Genomic DNA, 22,391 nt, shown 5'->3' on the forward strand with positions numbered 1-22,391 from the left:
TGAATGTGTGATATTAACTTTGTTTCAGACCTTTAAAAACATTTTTGCGAGATAGAATAAAAGATAAGAATTCTAAAAATTGGATAAGGCTCAAATTTTATTAAATAGAATGGTAGTCTGTGAACGGCATGACTCCATGGAGAATTACAAAGTTTATAAAATGGTAACTTTAAGGGAAGATTACATCAAAATACAATGATCACTATTCTCCCTAACAACTTTGAATATGGACCGTCTACTATTGTCGGTTGAAAGTCTTCAGAAGGCATTCTTTAGGATGGTTAGGTTGTACCAGATGTGGTTTACTTGCCATAATTCCCAAACTTTTGCATCGACTACCTTTGCAGGTTTTCAATCCATCGGGATGATTATGTCTTTAATTTTTTCCTAGACAACCTTTTTCAGGTTTCCAGTCCACCAAGACGCTCATTTTTTCCTAAGTCGCCCTTTCGAGCTTTCAACTTAGCGAGCTTTTCTTTTTAGGCGAAGTATTTCTTGACTACATCAGCATTCAAAGGGCGCGAGAGTTCTTTACCAACCATAGTCATAAGAGTCATAGCACCGCCTTAGAAGGCTATCTTAACAACATATGGGCCTTCATAATTGGGAATCTATTTTCCCCCAGGATCTGGTAGAAAAATAGCATCTTCTTGAGCATGAGATCACCTTCTTTGAATCTTCAAGGTCTAACCTTCTTGTCAAATGATTTTTTTCATTCTTTCTTGGTACAGCTGACCATGACACAAAGCGTTCATTCTCTTTTCTTCAATAAGATTCAGCTGGTCATATCTGGTCAGACACCACTCAACCTCTGATAACTTAGCTTCCATTAAAATCCTCATGGATGGAATCACAACCTCTATAGTGAGTACAACTTCCATGTCGTATACCAAGGAGAAGGGAGTTGCGCCGATTGAAGTGCGAACTGAAGTACGATACCCATGTAAAGCAAACGGGAGCATTTCATACTAGTCCATGTAAGTTGTAAGTCACAACCATCTTCTGAACGATCTTCTTGATATTCTTATTCTCCACCTCTACTACACCTTTCATCTTTGGTTGTTAGGGAGAAGAGTTATTATGTTCAATCTTGAAATCATCACACAGCTCTTTCATCATATTATTGTTCAAGTTTGAACCATTATCAATAATGATTCTGTTAGGTACTCCGTAGAGACAAATAAGATTGTTCTTGATAAACCTCACTACCACCTGCCTGGTAACATTGGCGTAGGAAGTCACTTAGACCCATTTGGTGAAGTAATCATTGGAGACTAGGATAAAATGATGTCTATTTGAACCTTTTGGTTCAATCATGTAGAAGAGATAATGTTGAGAAGCGTTGGAGGCACATGAATCTTATTACCGTGGATCTTACACTTATGGAATTTCTTCACATATTTGTAGCAGTCAGATTCCATTGTCATCCAATAATAACCTACTTTTAACATATTCCTAGTCATTGCATGTCCCTTGGCATGAGTGCCAAAAGATCCTTCACGAACTTCTTGCATTAACAGGTATGCTTCGTGTCTATCCACGCATCTGAGCAATACCATGTCAAAGTTCCTTTTGTAGAGCACATCCTTGTTTAGCAAGAAATTACCATATAATCTCCTCAAAGTTCTTCTGTCTTTGTTGGATGCCCTAGGTGGGTACTCTTGTCTTTGAAGAAACATTTTGATATCATAAAACCATGGCTTATTGTCTGTGACTTCTTCAACAACAAATGTATGAGTTGGTATGTCAAGACGCATGATTGTAATTTGAGGCGCTTTATTGGGAAACTTCACTTGATACATGGAAGCCAAGGTAGACAATCTCTTTAATTATGATGGAATTCACTACCATTTGATTTTCCTCACAAGGTATGTGATGGAATTCAACTTCATTAAAGAAGGTCAACAATCTTCTGGTGTAGTCTCTATAAGGAATTAAACCAGGGTGACGAGTCTCCCATTTTCCTTTGATTTGATTAACAACCAGAGCATAATCACCATATACATCCAGAATTTTGATTATAAGATCAATGGCTTCTTCCAGTCCCATGATACAAGCTTCATATTCTGCCGTATTGTTGGTGCATTCAAACATTTGTCTTTTAATAAAAGGGTGTGAGATCCTTGAGGCATGACAACGATTTCCCCAATTCCACGACCATAAGAGTTAACAACTTTATCAAATATCAAACCCCATCTGGATCCAGGCTCTGGTCCTTCTTCTGTGGCTTTCAAATACATAACATATTCGTCTGGAAAGTCATCCTGTAGAGATTGATTGTCATCAATTAGTTGGTGAGCCGAATGATCTACCAGAATACTCCTTTTGATAGCTTTTTAGGTACGATACTCAATATCAATTTCGGATAATAATATTTTCCAACGGGCAATCCTTTTGGTTAAATCAGGCTTCTCAAAGATGTACTTAATCGGGTCCATTTTGGATATAAGATATGTTGTATGAGTCAACATGTATTGCCTTAGTTGGTGAGCAGCCCATATGAGAGCGCAACAAGTTTTCTCGAGCAGTGAGTATCCTGTTTCACAGTCGGTAAACTTTTTGCTCAAGTAATAAATGACATACTTTTTTTGACCAAACTTGTCTTGCTGACCTAGGACACATCCCATAGAATCTTCAAGTATAGTCAAATACATGATTAAAGGTCTTCCTTCCACTAGAGGGATTAGAACTGGAGGTTTCACCAGATACTATTTGATGCTATCAAAAGCTTTCTGGCAATTTTTCGTTCATTTGCAACCTTGATCTTTACGGAGAAGTTTGAAGTTTGGTCCACAAGTTGCAGTCATATGGGAGATAAATCTGGAGATATAATTCAACTGTCCAAGAAGTCCTCTTACTTGTTTCTCTATTCTTGGTACGGGCATTTCTTGAATATCCTTGATTTTATCAGGATCAACTTCAATATCTCTTTGGCTGACAATGAAGCCTAAGAGTTTCCCGGAACACACACCAAAAGTGCATTTGCTGTGATTCACACGAAGTTTATCCTTTCTAAGACGATGAAATAACTTCAACAAGTATTCCACATGTTCTTCTTCAGTTGTGGACTTTGCAATCATATCATCCACGTAGACCTCAATCTCTTTACCCCTTATTATTATGTTTGCCCGCCTTTTTTTGTGACGCGAGCATTAACAGGATGAGCATGAATTTTTGCAATTTTTAAAATTTAGGGAGCAATGCCCGTTGTATATATATATATATATATATATATATATATATATATATATATATATATATATATATATATATATATATATATATATATAAAAAGATGTTGTACGTTGTTCCAAATTAAGACAAAATCACTTAGCAGCAAAATGAATAATTGAAGTTAGTAGCAAAATTAAGTTTTTAAAAAAATAAAATTTGAATATTATTTGACATTCTTTTGGTGAAGTAGCAAATTTGAAAAGAATGACATATTTGTGTTTTACATAATAATAAATTTGTGTATTCACTTATCATGACTATTTTATGTTTTTTTCTCAAAAATAAATATTTACAGTATTTTTGTGTATAATAAATGCTACCCTTTTATCATTTAAAAATTCTAACACAAAAAAAATACTAGTGAGAACAAGTAATTGTTCTTTGGTGTTTTTTTGCATGTTAGAAAAATAATGACTTAGTGTGATTATTAATATTTAAAGTAAATTCATAAGAAATATAATTCTTCGATAAATACTTTATAATTATAGTAATTTTTAATTAATCTAATTAATAATATCTCAATTATTTTAAGATTATTTTGATTAAAAATAAATAAATATTTATTTTTATTTACTATATTTAAAATAAATAAATATTTATTTTTATTTACTATATTTAAAATAAAATAAATTATCTGAGGTTTTTATTGAAATAACCAACACTTTTTGTAACATTTCTATCCAACTAACACAAATTATTTGAAACATTTTTATCCAACTAACACAAATTATTTGTGTCATTTTTATTCATATAACCAACACTTTTTTTTAGTAAAATATGAAAATCAAGATGGTCTCTCTAATTTTTGTTCTCGTGTAAGAGCAACATCATTCCTTACATAATCACTATAATTATGATAGATTTAAGATGAATCAATTAAAAAAATTAAATTAGTTTATCAAAAGTATTGAATAATATATTTATTTTAAAAAATGTATCTGACTCTAAAAATTAATTAATAAAAAGGAAAATCATATTACTTTTCAATTGTCTAACAATTTTTCACATATAAAATATCATTTTTCTTTTTTATATAATAAATTTAAGAGTTAAATATATTTTTGGTCCCTATAAATATTTTAAATTTGACTTTTATTTCCTACTAAAAAACGGTCATGTTTTATTTTTTATAAAAATATTTTTGTACGACGTTTTAGTCCTTCTCCAAGGGTTAAAATTACGTGCATAAATAATTTTGTAGGGATTAAAATATAATTTTTTTTACAAGGACTAAAAGTTAATTTTGGTAATTTTGTAGGGACCAAAAACATATTTAAGCTTAAACCTAAATACTTCTACTCTCTCTGTCTCATCAAAGTGTCTCATTTTCACTTTTTCTATGTCTCAAAATAAATGTCTCTATAGAATATTAATACAACATATTGATTTTTTTCCACTATTATACTCATATTTATTAACTTTTTACTACTCTACTAACTATAATAAATAAGGATACTTTAATAAATAATATTAATTTTATCTTTAAAATCAACACATCTAATACTATCTCAGAGTCTTTTATAAGAGACATTTTACCTTTTTAGATTCATTAAATAATTAATGTACTTAGTCAGTATTATAGACCAAATACATTAATTATTCAATAAATCTAAAACGGTGAAATGTCTCTTATAAAAAGGATCAGGAGTAATTTTTTAAAAACCGTAGAGAGCTCAAATATCAACTCATACAACTTAATCTATATACTCCTATGTTACATTGTTGCTTAAAGTTGACGTGCAGTGTATAGACCAATTATGAAATGAAAAGAGAATCATTTAAAATTTCACCATTAGAATGCATCCTTGCCAGTGGACACTGTCTTCGCTTAGTTTCATAGACATATAATACACTGTGCCATGTGATTTGTGATTCAGGAACTGCAACGCATGTGATTGCTTGCTTGTGCGGTTTTGCAACTTCCATACTCATTTTGATGCTTTTCAGACATAAAAGAACATTCACTAATCAAATACCAGTCACTATTACCAATATATGATATTTCCTAAACCTTGAAAATAAGACTATATATTCTCATTGGAAAAAAAATGGGATTTGAGCTTTACTATTCTCTCTGTGTACTATTCCCCTTTAATTACAATAAAGATATATAGTTGTAGATTCTACATACTTATTAATGTTTTTCATTAATTCTTAATTCTTTTCTTGAGAGGTTGAATTTGAGTAATAAATTGTTTAGGGTGTGTTTGGATTGGCGGTAGACAAAATTGATTTTAGCATAATTAAGTTTAGTAGAATTAATTTTATCATAATTGAGTTTAGTAAATTTGATTTATATTTGAATACATTTATGTAAAAGTGAGTTGAATAATAAATTATAGTGTAAAAATCATCCACAATAAATTCTGGAAACAAAAGCTAAAAATCTAACTTCAAGTAGAATCAATTATGGAAACAAAATCAATTCTATTTTTATCTAACCAAATATCTTAAAATCAGTTAAAATCAATTTTACATCTCTAGAATTATTTTTGGCCTTTCCAAAAGTCAAACTAAACATACACTTAATATCGTTTCAATTGCCTTCAAATTTATTGACCACTTCGACCGCGAGATATTGAGTGTTTTGCATGCGTGATTATATCAAATTTATGTCTTTTATAAAAGGTATCTTTTTAAATTGAAATTGAAATGTAAGAATGTTGTATATAAATAATATTTCACCTTGATTTTTAAATAATGTGAGATTTTTTAACGTTGCAAAATAGTTGTCCTTCAATCGAAAATTTGAAATTATGAAATTAAAGGATCTGAATTGCAAGCATATATGGATCCACCTCTCTTTCTAAGTAATATCGTTATATCGATTAATTTCAAGTCCACTAATTATTACCACTATGACTTTTTGTTTATTTGGTGTGTTTTAAGTGCGAGAATCATCGCAATATTTTTTATTTGAAAAATGAATCTAGTTTAATTAACAAAATGAGTCTAGTACAACTAATATATATACTCCCTTGTCATTATTAAACAATTAATATATTTGGAAAAAGAAAGTCAATTTTGTCTATAATAAATACCAGATGTTATAGAGAAATTTATATTGAAGTATTTAACATATTCCTTTTCGAAGTTCTTGATATTCACAAATACAAAAGAAAACATATTTATGTCTTATAGGTGAGAAGATGACCCATTAATAAAAATTAATTTAAGTAATAAATCCATCATGCATGTTGGCTTCTTTATTATAAGCAAATTTTAACATTTTAAATTTATTGAATAAATTATATATCTAGTTTATTTTGTTTATAAAATTGATTCTAGTAGAATTAAGTTTGGTAGAATTGATTTTAACTGAATTGAGTTTGGCAGAATTGATTTATGTGTGGATATATTTATGTAAAATTGAGTTGAACAAATAATTTTAGTGTAAAAATCACTCATAATCAATTCTAGAGGTAGAAGCTACAAATTCTAACTTCAAGTTGAATCAATTTTGGAACCCTAATCAATTCTACTTTTGATAAAACAAACACTTCTGAATTAGCCAGAATCAATTCTACACCTCTAAAATTGATTCCGGGTCTTACAAAAGCTAATCCAAAATGCTATAAATTGAGTATAAAGTTGGAAAAAGTAAAGCAATCCAACCGTTCACATAGTATACCACCCCACTCACATTCCTCTCAAAAACATTCCCTTTTCCTACACAACCTTTCAACTCTCATCATCTCTCTCTCTCTCAACTTTTTTTGAGTATCATCTTCACCATCCTTTGATCATCATCATCAATCCATGGACACAACTCAATGGCCTCAGGTAATAAATTAACTAATCCATGCACTTCTCTTTACAAAATCTCAAGATTTTCCATATATATTTTTTCTTTCACTTTCTTACTTTTTCTTTTTGCTTTTTCCATAAAGACCTCCAACAATTCTTAATCTCTTCTTTTCATATATTTCTTTAATCATTTTTTTATTGAAGGAGATTACGGTGAAGCCACTAGCCACAAACACAACTGAAAAGAAACCAAGGCCAGAAAAACAAGCTATTAACTGTCCAAGGTGCAATTCACTCAACACAAAATTCTGTTACTACAACAACTACAGCTTAACTCAACCAAGATACTACTGCAAAACATGTAGAAGGTACTGGACTCAAGGTGGAACCATTCGAAACATTCCTGTTGGGGGTGGAACAAGAAAAAACAACAAAGTCATGAGAACTTCCTCTAATCTTGTTCCAAACGAAACAAAAAACCTAGTACCTAGTATTCTTGTTCCAAATGAAACAAAAAACCTAGTACCTAGTATTCTTGTTCCTAGTTCTCAAAATCCAAACCATCATGGAAAAGGACAAGATCTGAATTTGGATTTCAGTACTGCTGCTTCTTGTCACAATTTTCCAGCAATGGAGGTTCTTACTGGGATAAATTCTTCAAGCTCAAGGGGGTTTCATTCTTTTATGCCTGTTCAACTTCAAGGCACTAATGTTGGGTTTCCTTTGCAAGATTTTAAGCAAGTGCCAATGAATTTCTGTTTGGATGGGATTGGTGGAAATGGTTATGCAAATGAAGGAAGGGTTTGTAGCAATGATAACCCAATATTGGGTTTGGATCAGAATAGTATTAAGGGAGATCAACAAGGTTATACAAGTGGATTTTGGAATGGAATGTTGGGAGGTGGAGGATATAATGGTAATTAACTAAACAAAAGTCATCGAGATGTTTCTTAGTATTATTGCTAACTTGATTTCTTCTCTAAATTTCTAGTACTAGCTAGCTGTTGTTGAATTATCTAGATGAATTAAGGATGAAAAAAAAAAATTGATCTTCAATTTTAGTGTACGTTTATGACAATTAGAGATTAGTTTTATGTCTTGTTTATCATTGTTAATTATTTCAACTATTTTTAGTGGTGTTTGATGTCTTCTCAATTTATTTTGATTTTTTCCTTTATAAATTAGAGCCGTTTAAAGTTTTTGGAGACCCACAGTTTAACAATAGAAAAATAGAGTCTTATATACTCACTATTTAATTTAACAAATATTTTATGAGATCTTATTTAAGTATAATTTAATTCTGATAAATTTGAGGTTATGTGCGGTGGTCTGCTTTACACGCCCTAAAAGACAAACATGTTATACTATTTACACTAATATTAGAATTCTAACATTAAAAATATAGAAGTGTTTAATGTGTAAAAAAAAGACAGGAACCTGTCTGAAGATCTGATTAAAGTACTTCATTGAATACTAATAAGAGAATGAATTTTCTATAAAGAAAGTAGTAATAACTATCTGATCAATGTCGACATTGAGAGTCATCAATAGTAATAAACAAGTAATAAAGTGATAAATAAATATTGTAGGTAACCAATATTATGAGTAAGTAAATATTATGCAATCATGACATAATTGAAGGTATCTAAGATAGACTGCCACACAAAATTTTAAATTTATTGTAGTTAATATATGTTAAATAAAATTTTATAAAATATTTATAACGGTTAGATTGTAGTTAAATATGTCCTCTATTTGTGTTTTCATGGTTAAATTGAGAATAATCAACACAAAATTTCAAAAAAAAAAAATTAATTTGAGATAGCTCTGGACAAATATTATAAATTACTAGTAAAGGCTCGAGTTTGTGATTCCAATAAATTATTGGACTATGATTCATTTTAAATTCATTGAACATTTTGTGTTATTTTGTGGTGTTGCAACACTTCACTTTAAGGCCGGCTCAAGGGCCAAGCTACTCAAGCTAGGGTTTTAGGTCTCAAAAGTTTGGGCTTAAAAATGCCTCAAATTTTTTTTATTTAGTTATAAAAATATATAATGATACTTGAATTACATATATTATTGTACCTGAGTTAGTAAAATATAGGCCTCTTTTTTTTTTGGTTTTGAGTTCAACTCTTAACAATCATAAAATTAATATTTTAAAATATATTTTAAAGGTCTCACTTTAAAATTTTGCTTTAAACCTCTAAACAAGTTGAGCCGGCCCTGCAGTTCACTTCAATACAAAACTTAACCTCTATCTGTTTTTCACCAATATAATAAAATAGTTTGATATAAATATTCTCTTATATCAAATTACTTATAAAACTCATTCTATTAAAGTTATGATTGATTCATTTACTATATGATCCTAAATCTTATTTCTAAACATACTCATTGTCATTTTGTGGTGTTTTTATGATTATTAATTAATAAAAAAATTTATTAGCAACATGAATTTCATTCGTAAACACTTTCACAACTTAAAATTAGAGTTACTAAGACTAAGACTCTAAGAGTATGAAAGTGATGGTTGTTACTTTTTCTACCATTTGTATTTCTTTGCGTGTTGTACGTCCTGTTTAAATACATTCATTCGGGTATTGGGGTGTCAGTATCTGCATTAAAGCAAATATAAATGTATCACCTTAACATGAAGATGGTTACTACTCAGTCTAGCTAAAAGGAATAAAAGCCAGCCAGGTGATATTTCATTAAATTATAAAAAGTTGCATGCATCCTCATTCAAAACCTCACCTGCTTCCATTACTATTCAGAACCCCATCATTTATGTCATATAAGTGTCATTCATACTTCTTTTGTAGTACTACTATCATACTAATAAATATTTCAATAAAAAAAACTAATATTAAAAGAATATTTTTATATTATTAATGTATTTGTCAATCGAAATTGACTTGGTTGGTATGATGGTGGTCTAATTAAAAAATCGTAGGTTCAACTCTCGTTTTCAATGTGATAATCTATTTGATAGATAATATTGAACAAGTGATTTCAAACACAAGAGGAGGTGAATTGTGAAATGTAATTAATGGATAATCTATTTGGTGTTTTTATTATTTTGATTTTTGAATTTTAAAGTATAAACAATGATTATTTAATTAATGAAATTTAATTTAATTTAATTTTTTAAACTTTGTTTTGATCTAAAACGGAAAAAATTTTGACCCTATTATATTAAAATATTTGAAATAATGTTAATTTAAATCCTCAAAATTACGAAAATAATAAAGTAACAATTATCAAATAATTTTTATGTATTTTCTTTAAACATTAAAATCATATCTAATTACATTAAAGAAAGTTGTCAAACATTGACACTTTTGATTTTTGAATTTCAAAACATAAATATTAATTCTTTAATTAAAGAAATTCGATTTAATTTAATTTTTTAAATTTGTTTTGATATAAATGTTGATAATAAAAAAAAAATATTTTATTTTATACATCACTGAACTTTATTGAATAAATCCATATTAAAATAGGTTTTAGTTTAAAGCTAACATATAACTTAATATTTATGAAATATTAAAATTTAGTATTAGGAATATGCACATTAAAATTATCCATAATTATATACCTATGCAAATTATATTATTTTAATGACAAAATGGTAATGTTTATGCTGAAAATTGCTATAATGTTTGTTTTAATAAAAAAACATGAGACAATCATGATGTATGAAAAACATAATTTTCTTATGTAAAACACAAAAAATTTTATTCTTTATATTCAATTTATTTTATTGTGTATTAAATATTTATAAAAAAGATGAATAAATTCATATTGTATTTTTGCTTATGTAAATTCATACTATATGAATTTTATATTCACACTATATTTTTACTTAAGTAAATTTATACTATATGAACCTTTTGTATATTTGTAAAAAATTATTTCTTAACCATCATTATACTATATTTATTTTTTATTTATATCGATATTGTGTGACCTGCACGAACGCACAAGTAAATGACTACTTAATTGCTTTCTTATTTTTTCTACTAAAATATACATTTTCGACGGGTCGATACTACTTAATTTGACGTATATATATATATATATATATATATATATATATATATATATATATATATATATATATATATATATATATATATATATATATATATATATATATATATATATATTAACCATCACTATATTATATTTATTTATTATTTATAACGATAATGTGTGACATGTGCAAACATTGCACAAGTAGATGACTACTTATTTCTTTTATTTTTTTCTAATAAAATATACATTCTTGACATACCTAGACAACTTAATTTATGTAGTTTTTATATATATTTTTTAACCATCGCTATCCTTCCATTTATATATTTTCTTTTTTAATTAAATTAAAATTGTTAAACTAATAAAAGTATTTAAAATTCTTAATATATATGAACATATATATTAATTCACTACTGTTATACTCCAAAATTTGTCCACCATATTTTTATGCAAGACTCATCCCAGTATCAAAAGCTCAAGACTTAACTGAGTACACACTCTCCTAATCAAAGGCTCCTAAACTAGGGTTTTGAATTTCTTGGTGAAAAAGGATAAATCAAGGTCTCCAATGGACTTCATATGACTCCTTAGGTTTCAAACTATCTCTATGACAAAATTCAAGCTTCAGTTCCCAAGACTGCTCAGTCAATTGCTCAGACATTCAACAGTCGATTAGTTTGACCTAAAAGTCAACTATGGTCAAATCACAGTCAAAACTCCTGATTTTTGGTCCACATCAATATTTTGAAGTAACATTCATCATTTGATCAAGGTTTGATCATGATTCATCAAGGAATGTTCAGAAATCAACAAAACTCAGTTTCTAAATTAGGGTTTTTGACCTAAAAAGTCAACCCATAACTTTCACATGAAACATAAGAAATTTTCCAACAATAGCCTATTTTGAAGGAAATTGAATTCTATACAACTTAGTCTCTCTAAAGCCAAGGCCAAAAATGCTTCATTTGGGAGATATGAGCCAAAACATTAGAGGTCCTTTTTGAAAGTCAACCAAAAGCAGTTTTTTGTCAAAGCTAATATCATCAAGATAAAATTCTCAAATGCAAAAAAGGATCCAAATTGACTTGTAGAGGACATCTTGCGATTTCCAAAAAGTCCCAGATCATCTCCATATGATAAATATTGAATGAGTTATGACTTGTTGAAGTTGGCAAATTCTTGATGAAACACATGAAGCAAATAGGGACCAAAATGGATTTCCTTGCAAATGGGTCCATATTTCTTTAACTCAAACTTGTTTCTAACATAGCAAAGAGTCCTCAAAGCCCATTGGCACGACATGATCACATTTATTTGATTTATTCTTGAATTAATTCAATTTAATTCAATTTTAATTAAAATAAAATGCAAAAACTAAATCAATGAGTACAAGATTTGTTTTTTAGCATCCTTGAGGTCCAATATAGTTATTGAAAGCTGGCAAGATCGAAAATATTTGATTGGGAATTGATCGAAACAAAAATAGGATGATTTAAATCATATATGAACTAAATCTTTTTCAATTTTTTTCCAATCAAATGACTTATTCTTTGGACCAGATTCTTACCCTAATTCCTTCCTTTATATATTCTCAACTCAGTTAAACTAGTAGGGGGCGAAAACTAGAAGGCCAAGGACTAGGGTTTGCAAGTTACAAAACATCACATAAGTTAAGATTTCGTATCCCTCTTCCCAGCCAGATTCAGGTGATTCTAAGCATTCAAACAATCTCCTAAAGCCTCCAGGAGTCAATCCATACCACCACACGAGTCCAGAACCTCCTATAACGTGTCAACGGAGCTACAACGGTTTGGTAAAATCTTCTATTTCGATTCTTTAAATTCATGCATTATGGATTAATTTTGCTCGCCCATATCACTTCATGTACCTGTTTAGAATATCTTTGATGCCTTACATGCAAGCTTGAACGCATGAATAGGGTATTACCATTGTTAGGGTAATTCGGTTTGTCTTTTTCGAAACTCACTCTACAGGCTTTTTTCAGGGAAACAGGGCACCACCATCGGATTCGTAGACCCCAAATTAAGGGGGTAGGGTAGTTTTTGTTCTTTTATTTTTGCTATTTTATAGGTTACAGAAACGCACCATCGGAGAAGATGGTGGTCTCAACCACTCACGGCAGCGCTGACCAGCCTGCAAACGGCGTGGCACAAAGGAGACTTGCGATTGGTCTATTTGAAAGCCCAGGGACCCATGAATTCGCGCGCAAAAGCATGATTGGTTGGTTAAACACTCAAGAGTCTCTCTCCCTGTTTCATTGGCTTGCTCGGAACACGTGGGCCCAGAGTTGACTCCTTTTTTGAACTTTCCATTCATTATTTGTTTTTTATTTATGTTTACGCGTGCAATACATTAATAGCTTACATAACGCAGTTAAACTGGCCAAGAGAAGTGGGAATCGAGCTTCACGTCCTGGGTTCAAACCCAGGCGCAGACAATATTTTTTGTGAATTATTTGCTTGCAGATCCAGCGTTGTAGATCAACGCATGTGCGTGGTACACCGCCTTCACTCGACCGTCAGATCATCATGGACTTAGATCCATCGACCATGGAATGCTCCTTCACGATGGACCCTCAGAAGTTGTCCCTATAGGATTCCAGCGACCCCTTTTTTCCAATTTTACTTTGTGTTTGGTTTTTACTTCCTATTTCTTTTCCTTTTTTTTGTTATTTTTTTATCACCACTTAATCAATTAAATAATTTAGTTAATTAGGATAGATAATTTAGTTAATTAGGATAAATAATTTAGTTAATTAGGATAAATAATTTAGTTAATTAGGTTCTTTAGCCAAAATTAATTAACCAAGACGATTAGTTCGACTAATTAGATTTTCTAGCCGATTTAATTACTTAATTAGGTTTTAAACTAATAATTAATTAGTTAATTTCGATTTAGGATTTAACTAAATTAATTTATACTTTTTTAGTTTAGTTAATTAAATTAGTTAGGTTTCTACCTTTTAACCCTAATTTCTTGAACGCACGATCTCTCGATTTCTCTTCTCATCTCAAACTCCTTGATTGTCGCATGCGTGATTAATATTTTATGTGCTTTATTTAAATTCTAGAAGGTGCATAGGTCGTTAATTATTTTTGATGTAATAGTAATTAGGCTTTTTTCCTCGCACTTTACTTTCCGCACTCCCCCGACAGGATTTTATTGTAATCCCCCTAATCCCGAAGCCCTATAATAGCATTGGACCTTTACGTTTCCGCAAATTATAACTGCTATTATACTGCATGGTTAGTAATAATAGGGAGTGGCAATACTATTAACTGAATCTAGATCACTAATACAAGATAAAATATCCGAACTGAGTCACGTGATTGATGCACCCACACACCTTTGAGGTAACCTCTTTTATGCTGCCTTTCGATTAAAAATAGTCAAATCCCTCGGATACGAGGATGCCTTAGCAATTGTTGCCCTCAGTTCATTATCATCATCAAAGATCATAAGTCCCTTCGATGTTGCCTACAAATGTATATGATCTTGTCCCTCGAGGTTGCCTACGATAAGATGATGATCGTCCCTTTCGAATGCTAAGGTATCCTTATTGGTTACCTAAAATGACTATTATATCCTTCCCTAAGACTTCCTACCCTCTTTATGGTATGGATAGCCTTATGGCGAACGATAATTCTCGATGACCCTTTTCAAAATCCAATGAAAAGACTACCTACCCTTCTTATGGTATGGATAGTCCTTTCAAACGAAAATCTTAAAGAACAGAAAGACATTAAACTTAGGGTAGGTGCTCTTAACTGCTTGCTCACAATCAAATCAAAATTCAAAATGCTTTTTACACTCTCTTTTCAAAACGATTTCCAAAAGGCTACACTTATTTACAAGTTAAAGTCCTTATTCAAAAATCTTTTCTAAACACACACTACACACAAATCAAACAATTCAAAACAAAGTGAGCTAAGAAATTAAGAGCCCATGGATAACCATGGATACAAAGGGTGCTTACACCTTCCCTCTGTATAACCTACCCCCCGAACTCAAAATCTTTCAAAGGTCTTTCTTGTTCTTTTTTCCTTTCCAACTGGATAAAATAAAAGTCGGTGGCGACTCTTGCTATCGCAACATTTTTAAAAGTCAGTTCTCCCACCGAGTTACAACTACATAAATCATTTTTTACTCCATTGTTAATACTCTTACCGGTAAATATGAACGTATCTATGAGATATCCGCCATAGACTGTTAATTTTGATGTCATCTTTTAAATTTTTCTTTTCCTTCTGTTTTATATAATTGAAGTTAGAGATTCCGATGTTCGGTTTGTTAGAACAAGATTTGTTCTGATCAATATTCTTAGTTTTGATGATAACAAGGATATGAATTTTGTGTGAGATAATGTGGTACTCTAATACATTGCAATTTCCATTTCAGGAAATATATAAAGAGTATGCACAAATCAGCGCTCAGAAGCTTTGTCTCAGAAGGTTCAGCATGCAACATCAGAACATGGTCTGGCAAGACATCAGAAGATGGTCAAGGCAGAATCAGAACATGGGTCTATGGAAGCATCAGAAGAACTTGAGATCAGAAGCAGTAGCACTGAAGTTCTGATGGTATCACGCTCAGAAGCACTTCAAGGTCAGAAGACAAGAAGATGCTTTGCACCAAGCTGTTTGACTCTGATGATTTTCAAACGTTGTATTCTCAAACATCAGATCAGAAGAAAGTACAAGTGGCAGGCTACGCTGACTGACAAAAGGAACGTTGGAAGCTATTAAAGGCAACGTCAGTAGACACAGCGTGAACAAGGCTCGAGGTAGTTGACAAAAGCGTGAAACATTAAATGCAATGCTGTACGGAATACGCAAAGCATTAAATGCGCCCAACGGTCATCTTCTCAAACGCCTATATATATGAAGTTCTGATGAGAAGCAAGGTTGACGATTTCGCTAACAATTAACTTGCTGAAACGCTGCTCAAATTCAAAGCTCAGAAACTTCATCTTCATCAAAGCTCACTACATTGCTGTTGTAATATATTAGTGAGATTAAGCTTAAACGTTAAGAGAAATATCACTGTTGTGATTATAGCTTTTCAGAAGCATTTGTAATACTCTTAGAATTGATTACATTAATTTGTAAGTAACTAGAATGATCAAGTGTTGATCAAAATACTCTAGGAAGTCTTAGCTTGTGTCTAAGCAGTTGTATTTAGAGTGATCACGTGGTGGTCAGGATACTCTAAGAAAGTCTTAGCTTGTGTCTAAGCATTTGTTCCTAGAGTGATCAGGTTGTGATCAGGATACTCTAGAAGACTTAGTCGTGGGCTAAGTGGAAAACCATTGTAATCTGTTACGATTAGTGGATTAAATCCTCAGGTGAGGTAAATCACTCCGCGGGGGTGGACTGGAGTATTTTAGTTAACAACGAACCAGGATAAAAATAACTGTGCAATTTATTTTTATCGTTCAAGTTTTAAGACTACACTTATTCAAACCCCCCCTTTCTAAGTTTTTTTCTATCCTTCAATTGGCATCAGAGCGCCGGTTCTAAGGTGCAAGCACTTAACCGTGTTTAGAAAAGATTCAGGAAGAGAAAAACGCTTCAGTAAAAGATGGCTGGTGAAGTTCATACAAATCCAACTGCATCTACATCTGGCTCTGCTGAGCAATACAACGGTAACAATGGTTATACTAGACCACCAGTATTTGATGGTGAAAACTTTGAATACTGGAAAGATAAACTGGAAAGTTACTTTCTTGGTCTAGATGCTGATCTATGGGATCTTCTGTTGGATGGTTACAAACATCCTGTTAAAGCTACTGGTGTAAGGCTCACGAGAAGCAAAATGACTGATGATCAAAAGAAAGATTTCAAAAATCATCACAAATGCAGGACTGTTTTGCTGAATGCTATCTCTCATGCTGAGTATGAGAAGATATCTAACAGGGAAACGGCCCATGACATATATGAGTCCTTGATAATGACTCATGAAGGAAATGCTCAAGTCAAGGAGACTAAAGCTCTTGCTCTAATCCAGAAATATGAAGCCTTCAAGATGGAGGATGATGAAGATATTGAGAAGATGTTCTCAAGATTTCAAACTCTAACTGCTGGATTGAGAGTTCTGGATAAAGGCTACACCAAGGCTGATCATGTAAAGAAGATTATCAGAAACTTACCCAGAAGATGGGGTCCAATGGTAACAGCATTCAAGATTGCCAAGAATCTGAATGAAGTTTCTTTGGAAGAGCTTATCAGTGCCTTGAGAAGCCATGAAATAGAGCTGGACGCAAACGAGCCTCAGAAGAAAGGTAAGTCTATTGCATTAAAATCTAATGTTAAAAAATGCACTAACGCTTTTCAGGCTAGAGAAGAAGATCCTGAAGAATCAGAATCTGAAGAAGAAGATGAACTGTCCATGATCTCCAGAAGGGTAAACCAACTCTGGAAGAGCAAGCAAAGGAAGTTCAGAGGCTTCAGAAGTTCAAAGAGATTTGAACGAGGAGAATCTTCTGGTGACAGAAGATCTGACAAGAAGAAGGCTGTCTGCTATGAGTGCAATGAGCCTGGACATTACAAGAACGAGTGTCCAAAACTTCAGAAGGAGAATCCCAAGAAGAAGTTTCATAAGAAGAAAGGTCTTATGGCAACATGGGATGATTCTGAATCAGAATCAGGATCAGACTCTGAAGGAGAGCAGGCAAACTTTGCGCTGATGGCGACAGAAGATGATGGATCAGAATCTACATCAAAATCAGATTCTGAAGAGGTATTTTCTGAACTATCTAGAGAAGAGTTAGTTTCCAGTCTAACAAAGCTTCTTGAATTAAAAGCTCATCTTAGTATCAAATACAAAAAGCTGAAAAAGCAATTTGAATTTGAAACTAAGAAGCTTGAGTTGGAAAATTCTGAATTAAAAGAAAAAGTTTTAAAATTATCCAATAATGTTGGATCTCCTTCTGATTCAGAAAAATCCACTCCCAGTCTGAATCATATTCTGAAAGAATATGATTTAAGTTTCAGGAAGTTCTTATCTAGAAGTATTGGCAGAAGTCAGCTAGCTTCTATGATATATGCTGTGTCTGGGAACAAGAGAGTTGGCATTGGTTATGAGGGTGAAATCCCATACAAGCTTGAATCTGTGGATGATATGAAAATATCATACAAGCCTCTGTATAACCAATTTAAATTTGGCCACTCCCATGATATTAAGCACACATCACATGCACAAAGTTTTCACACAACACACACCAAGAAGCATGTGACACAACCTAAGAAATATCATGGAACTCAGAATAAGAAGTATCATACTGTTCCTCCTGCTAAATATTTTGCTAAACCCAAGTTCAATCAGAACTTGAGGAGAACTAACAAGAAAGGACCCAAGAGGATGTGGGTACCTAAGGAAAAGATTATTCCTATTGCAGATATCCTTGGCTGCAAAGAAGGAAAAGCACAACATGTCATGGTACCTGGACTCTGGATGCTCGCGACACATGATAGGAAGAAGGTCTATGTTCCAAGACCTGGTGCTTAAATCTGCTGGAGAAGTGAAATTCGGAGGAGATCAGAAGGGCAAAATTATTGGCTCAGGATCTATAAAGTCTGGTAACTCTCCTTCTATTTCTAATGTTCTTCTAGTAGATGGATTAACTCATAACTTATTGTCCATAAGTCAATTGAGTGACAATGGTTATGACATAATCTTTAATCAAAAGTCTTGCAAGGCTGTAAGTCAGAAGGATGGCTCAATCCTATTTACAGGCAAGAGGAAGAACAACATTTATAAGATTGATCTTTCTGATCTTGAGAAGCAGAAGGTGACTTGTCTTATGTCTGTTTCTGAGGAGCAATGGGTCTGGCACAGAAGATTAGGTCATGCTAGTTTGAGAAAGATTTCTCAGATTAACAAACTAAATCTGGTCAGAGGACTCCCAAATCTGAAATTCAAATCAGATGCTCTTTGTGAAGCATGTCAGAAGGGCAAGTTCTCCAGACCTGCATTCAAGTCTAAGAATGTTGTTTCTACCTCAAGGCCATTAGAACTCTTGCACATTGATCTGTTTGGCCCAGTCAAAACAGCATCTGTTAGAGGGAAGAAATATGGATTAGTCATCGTTGATGATTATAGCCGCTGGACATGGGTAAAGTTCTTGAAACACAAGGATGAGTCTCATTCAGTGTTCTTTGAATTCTGCACTCAGATTCAATCTGAGAAAGAGTGTAAAATCATAAAGGTCAGAAGTGATCATGGTGGCGAATTTGAGAACAGATTCTTTGAGGAGTTCTTCAAAGAAAATGGTATTGCCCATGATTTCTCTTGCCCCAGAACTCCACAGCAAAATGGAGTTGTAGAGCGAAAGAATAGGACTCTACAAGAAATGGCCAGAACCATGATCAATGAAACCAATATGGCTAAGCATTTCTGGGCAGAAGCAATAAACACTGCGTGTTATATTCAGAATAGAATCTCTATAAGACCTATTCTAAATAAGACTCCTTATGAATTGTGGAAGAATAGAAAGCCCAACATTTCATATTTCCATCCTTTTGGATGTGTATGTTTTATTCTGAATACTAAAGATCATCTTGGTAAGTTTGATTCCAAAGCACAAAAATGTTTCCTTCTTGGATATTCTGAACGCTCTAAAGGCTACAGAGTACACAATACTGAAACATTGATTGTAGAAGAATCAATCAATATCAGGTTTGATTATAAGCTTGGTCTTGAAAAACCAAAGCAGTTTGAGAATTTTGCAGATTTTGATATTGATATATCAGAAGTTGAAGAATCAAGAAGCAAAGCTGCAGAAGCTGGCAGTCTCAGAAGCAATGGATCAGAAGATCAAGTTGCTGCATCTTTAGAGAATCTTAGGATTTCTGAAGAACCAACTATCAGAAGATCACCTAGACTTGCCTCAGCTCATTCAGAAGATGTGATCCTTGGAAAGAAAGATGATCCTATCAGAACAAGGGCATTCCTTAAGAACAATGCAGAATGTCAATTAGGTCTTGTTTCTTTGATCGAGCCAACTTCTGTTGATCAAGCTCTAGAAGATCCAGACTGGATAATTGCCATGCAAGAAGAACTAAATCATTTTACAAGGAATGATGTATGGGACTTGGTTCCTAGACCAAAAGAATTTAACATCATCGGTACTAAGTGGGTTTTCAGAAACAAGCTAAGTGACAAAGGTGAAGTGGTAAGAAACAAAGCCAGACTGGTTGCTCAGGGTTATAGTCAGCAAGAAGGGATTGATTATACAGAAACCTTTGCACCAGTGGCCAGGTTAGAATCTATTCGTCTATTAATTTCTTTTGCCACTCAACACAACATCACTCTTTATCAGATGGATGTCAAGAGTGCCTTCTTAAATGGTTATATAGATGAAGAAGTTTATGTTCACCAACCTCCTGGTTTTGAAGACTCCATGTCTCCAAATCATGTTTTCAAATTAAAGAAATCATTATACGGATTGAAACAAGCTCCCAGAGCTTGGTATGAACGTTTGAGTTCTTTCCTTCTGGAAAATGATTTCACTAGAGGAAAAGTGGACACTACTCTCTTTTGTAAAACATTTAAAAAGGATATTTTAATTTGTCAAATATATGTTGATGATATTATCTTTGGAACATCTAATGCTACACTTGGAAAGGAGTTTGCTGAGTCTATGCAGGCTGAATTTGAAATGAGCATGATGGGAGAACTCAAGTATTTCCTTGGGATTCAAATCAACCAAACTTCCGATGGAACCTATGTTCATCAAACGAAGTATGTGAAAGAACTTCTGAAGAAGTTTAATCTTTCTGAAAGCAAAGAAGCCAAAACTCCTATGCATCCAACATGTGTACTGGGTAAGGATGAGGTAAGTAAGAAGGTAGATCAGAAGTTGTACAGAGGTATGATTGGATCTCTTCTATATCTAACTGCTTCTAGACCTGACATTCTCTTTAGTGTTTGTTTGTGTGCTCGATTCCAATCAGATCCAAGAGAATCTCATTTAACAGCGGTTAAAAGAATTCTAAGGTATCTGAAAGGTACTACTAATGTTGGTTTAGTTTACAGAAGATCTAAAGACTACAACTTAGTAGGATTCTGTGATGCTGACTATGCTGGAGATAGAATAGAAAGAAAGAGCACTTCTGGAAGTTTTCAATTTCTTGGAAGTCATCTGATCTCATGGTACAGCAAGAAGCAAGCTACTATTGCCCTCTCAACAACAGAAGCAGAATATGTTGCTGCTGCTGGTTGTAGCATACAAATGCTCTGGATGAGAAGTCAGCTGGAAGATTATCAGATATATGAGAGTAACGTTCCTATTTTCTGTGATAATACTTCTGCTATATGTTTATCTAAGAATCCTATTTTACATTCAAAAGCTAAACATATTGAGATTAAACATCATTTCATAAGGGACTATGTTCAGAAGGGTGTTATATCTTTAAACTTTGTGGATACAGACCATCAATGGGCTGATATCTTTACAAAACCCCTTGCTGAAGATAGGTTTAAGTTCATTCTGAAGAATATCAGTATGGATTTATGCCCAGAATGAGAAGATGAGAAGATCTTATGTATGAGTATCTTCTGAAATGAAATTGGATTTTTTTAAGAAGTTCTGATTGAAATCAATTAGAAATTGTGATTCAGTTATTACTAACGTTTCATTGTCTAAGTTGATTCAGAATCTCTTTTAAAGCAAAACAGCTATAACTGGCTATCCAGATGGTAAACACGTGTTCACTATTTCTGGACAAGCGTGCATGCAGTTGAGGGGACGTCTACTTAGGTATCTGTGCAAATCTCGTCTTTTGTCATTATTATCTCTCCTCTCGTCATGTTACATTAAATGCCATTCATCATTTCTTTTATTGTCCTTCTTTTCTTTTCTTTTTTATATTCCTCGAACGTTTCCCTCTTCTTTTTCCCTCTATTTATTCCTTCATTTCGTTGCATTTTTTCAATAAGTCTTGGCTCTCTTTCTCCTTCTTTTTCTCTCTTGTCCAACAAAGTTTTTCTTTGGCATAAACCCTAGTTCATTCATCTTCAACTTAGCGTTCATCATGAATCCTTTCAACTCAATAAGAACGGATGGAAGGGTTAATTAGTTACAGGATGTGAAGCATATCTTGGGATGGCTCTCCAAGTCTCTTTCAAGACAGATCTCTTCTTCAATGCTGTTATCAACATTTATCCAAAGGAAGAAGACCTTCTTGAGTCACTGGAGCCCGTTTGCAACATTAGCTCCCTGTCTATGAACTGTCCCTCACTTCCTCTTTGGTCTCTTGGATCTCTCCTACAGTGGAGGTTCTAGTCTGGACAGGCATGAAGAGTTTTCAAGCTTTCATGGCTGAATAAACTGAAGACCAGAGGGT

The 22,391-nt window shown here is 32.6% G+C and overlaps 1 protein-coding gene across 1 annotated transcript; it reads left to right on the plus strand.

The window, feature by feature from the left end:
* The first annotated feature begins 6,858 nt into the window (after positions 1-6,858).
* Positions 6,859-8,120, plus strand: LOC131635701 (dof zinc finger protein DOF4.6-like). Its single transcript, XM_058906341.1, has 2 exons — positions 6,859-7,017; positions 7,186-8,120. The coding sequence occupies exons 1-2, from the start codon at positions 6,994-6,996 to the stop codon at positions 7,903-7,905; spliced, it is 744 nt and encodes a 247-aa protein (XP_058762324.1). The 5' UTR covers positions 6,859-6,993; the 3' UTR covers positions 7,906-8,120.
* The last annotated feature ends 14,271 nt before the right edge of the window (positions 8,121-22,391 follow it).

The sequence above is a fragment of the Vicia villosa genome, unplaced genomic scaffold (genome assembly GCF_029867415.1).
Source record: "Vicia villosa cultivar HV-30 ecotype Madison, WI unplaced genomic scaffold, Vvil1.0 ctg.001533F_1_1, whole genome shotgun sequence".
NCBI lineage: Eukaryota > Viridiplantae > Streptophyta > Magnoliopsida > Fabales > Fabaceae > Vicia > Vicia villosa.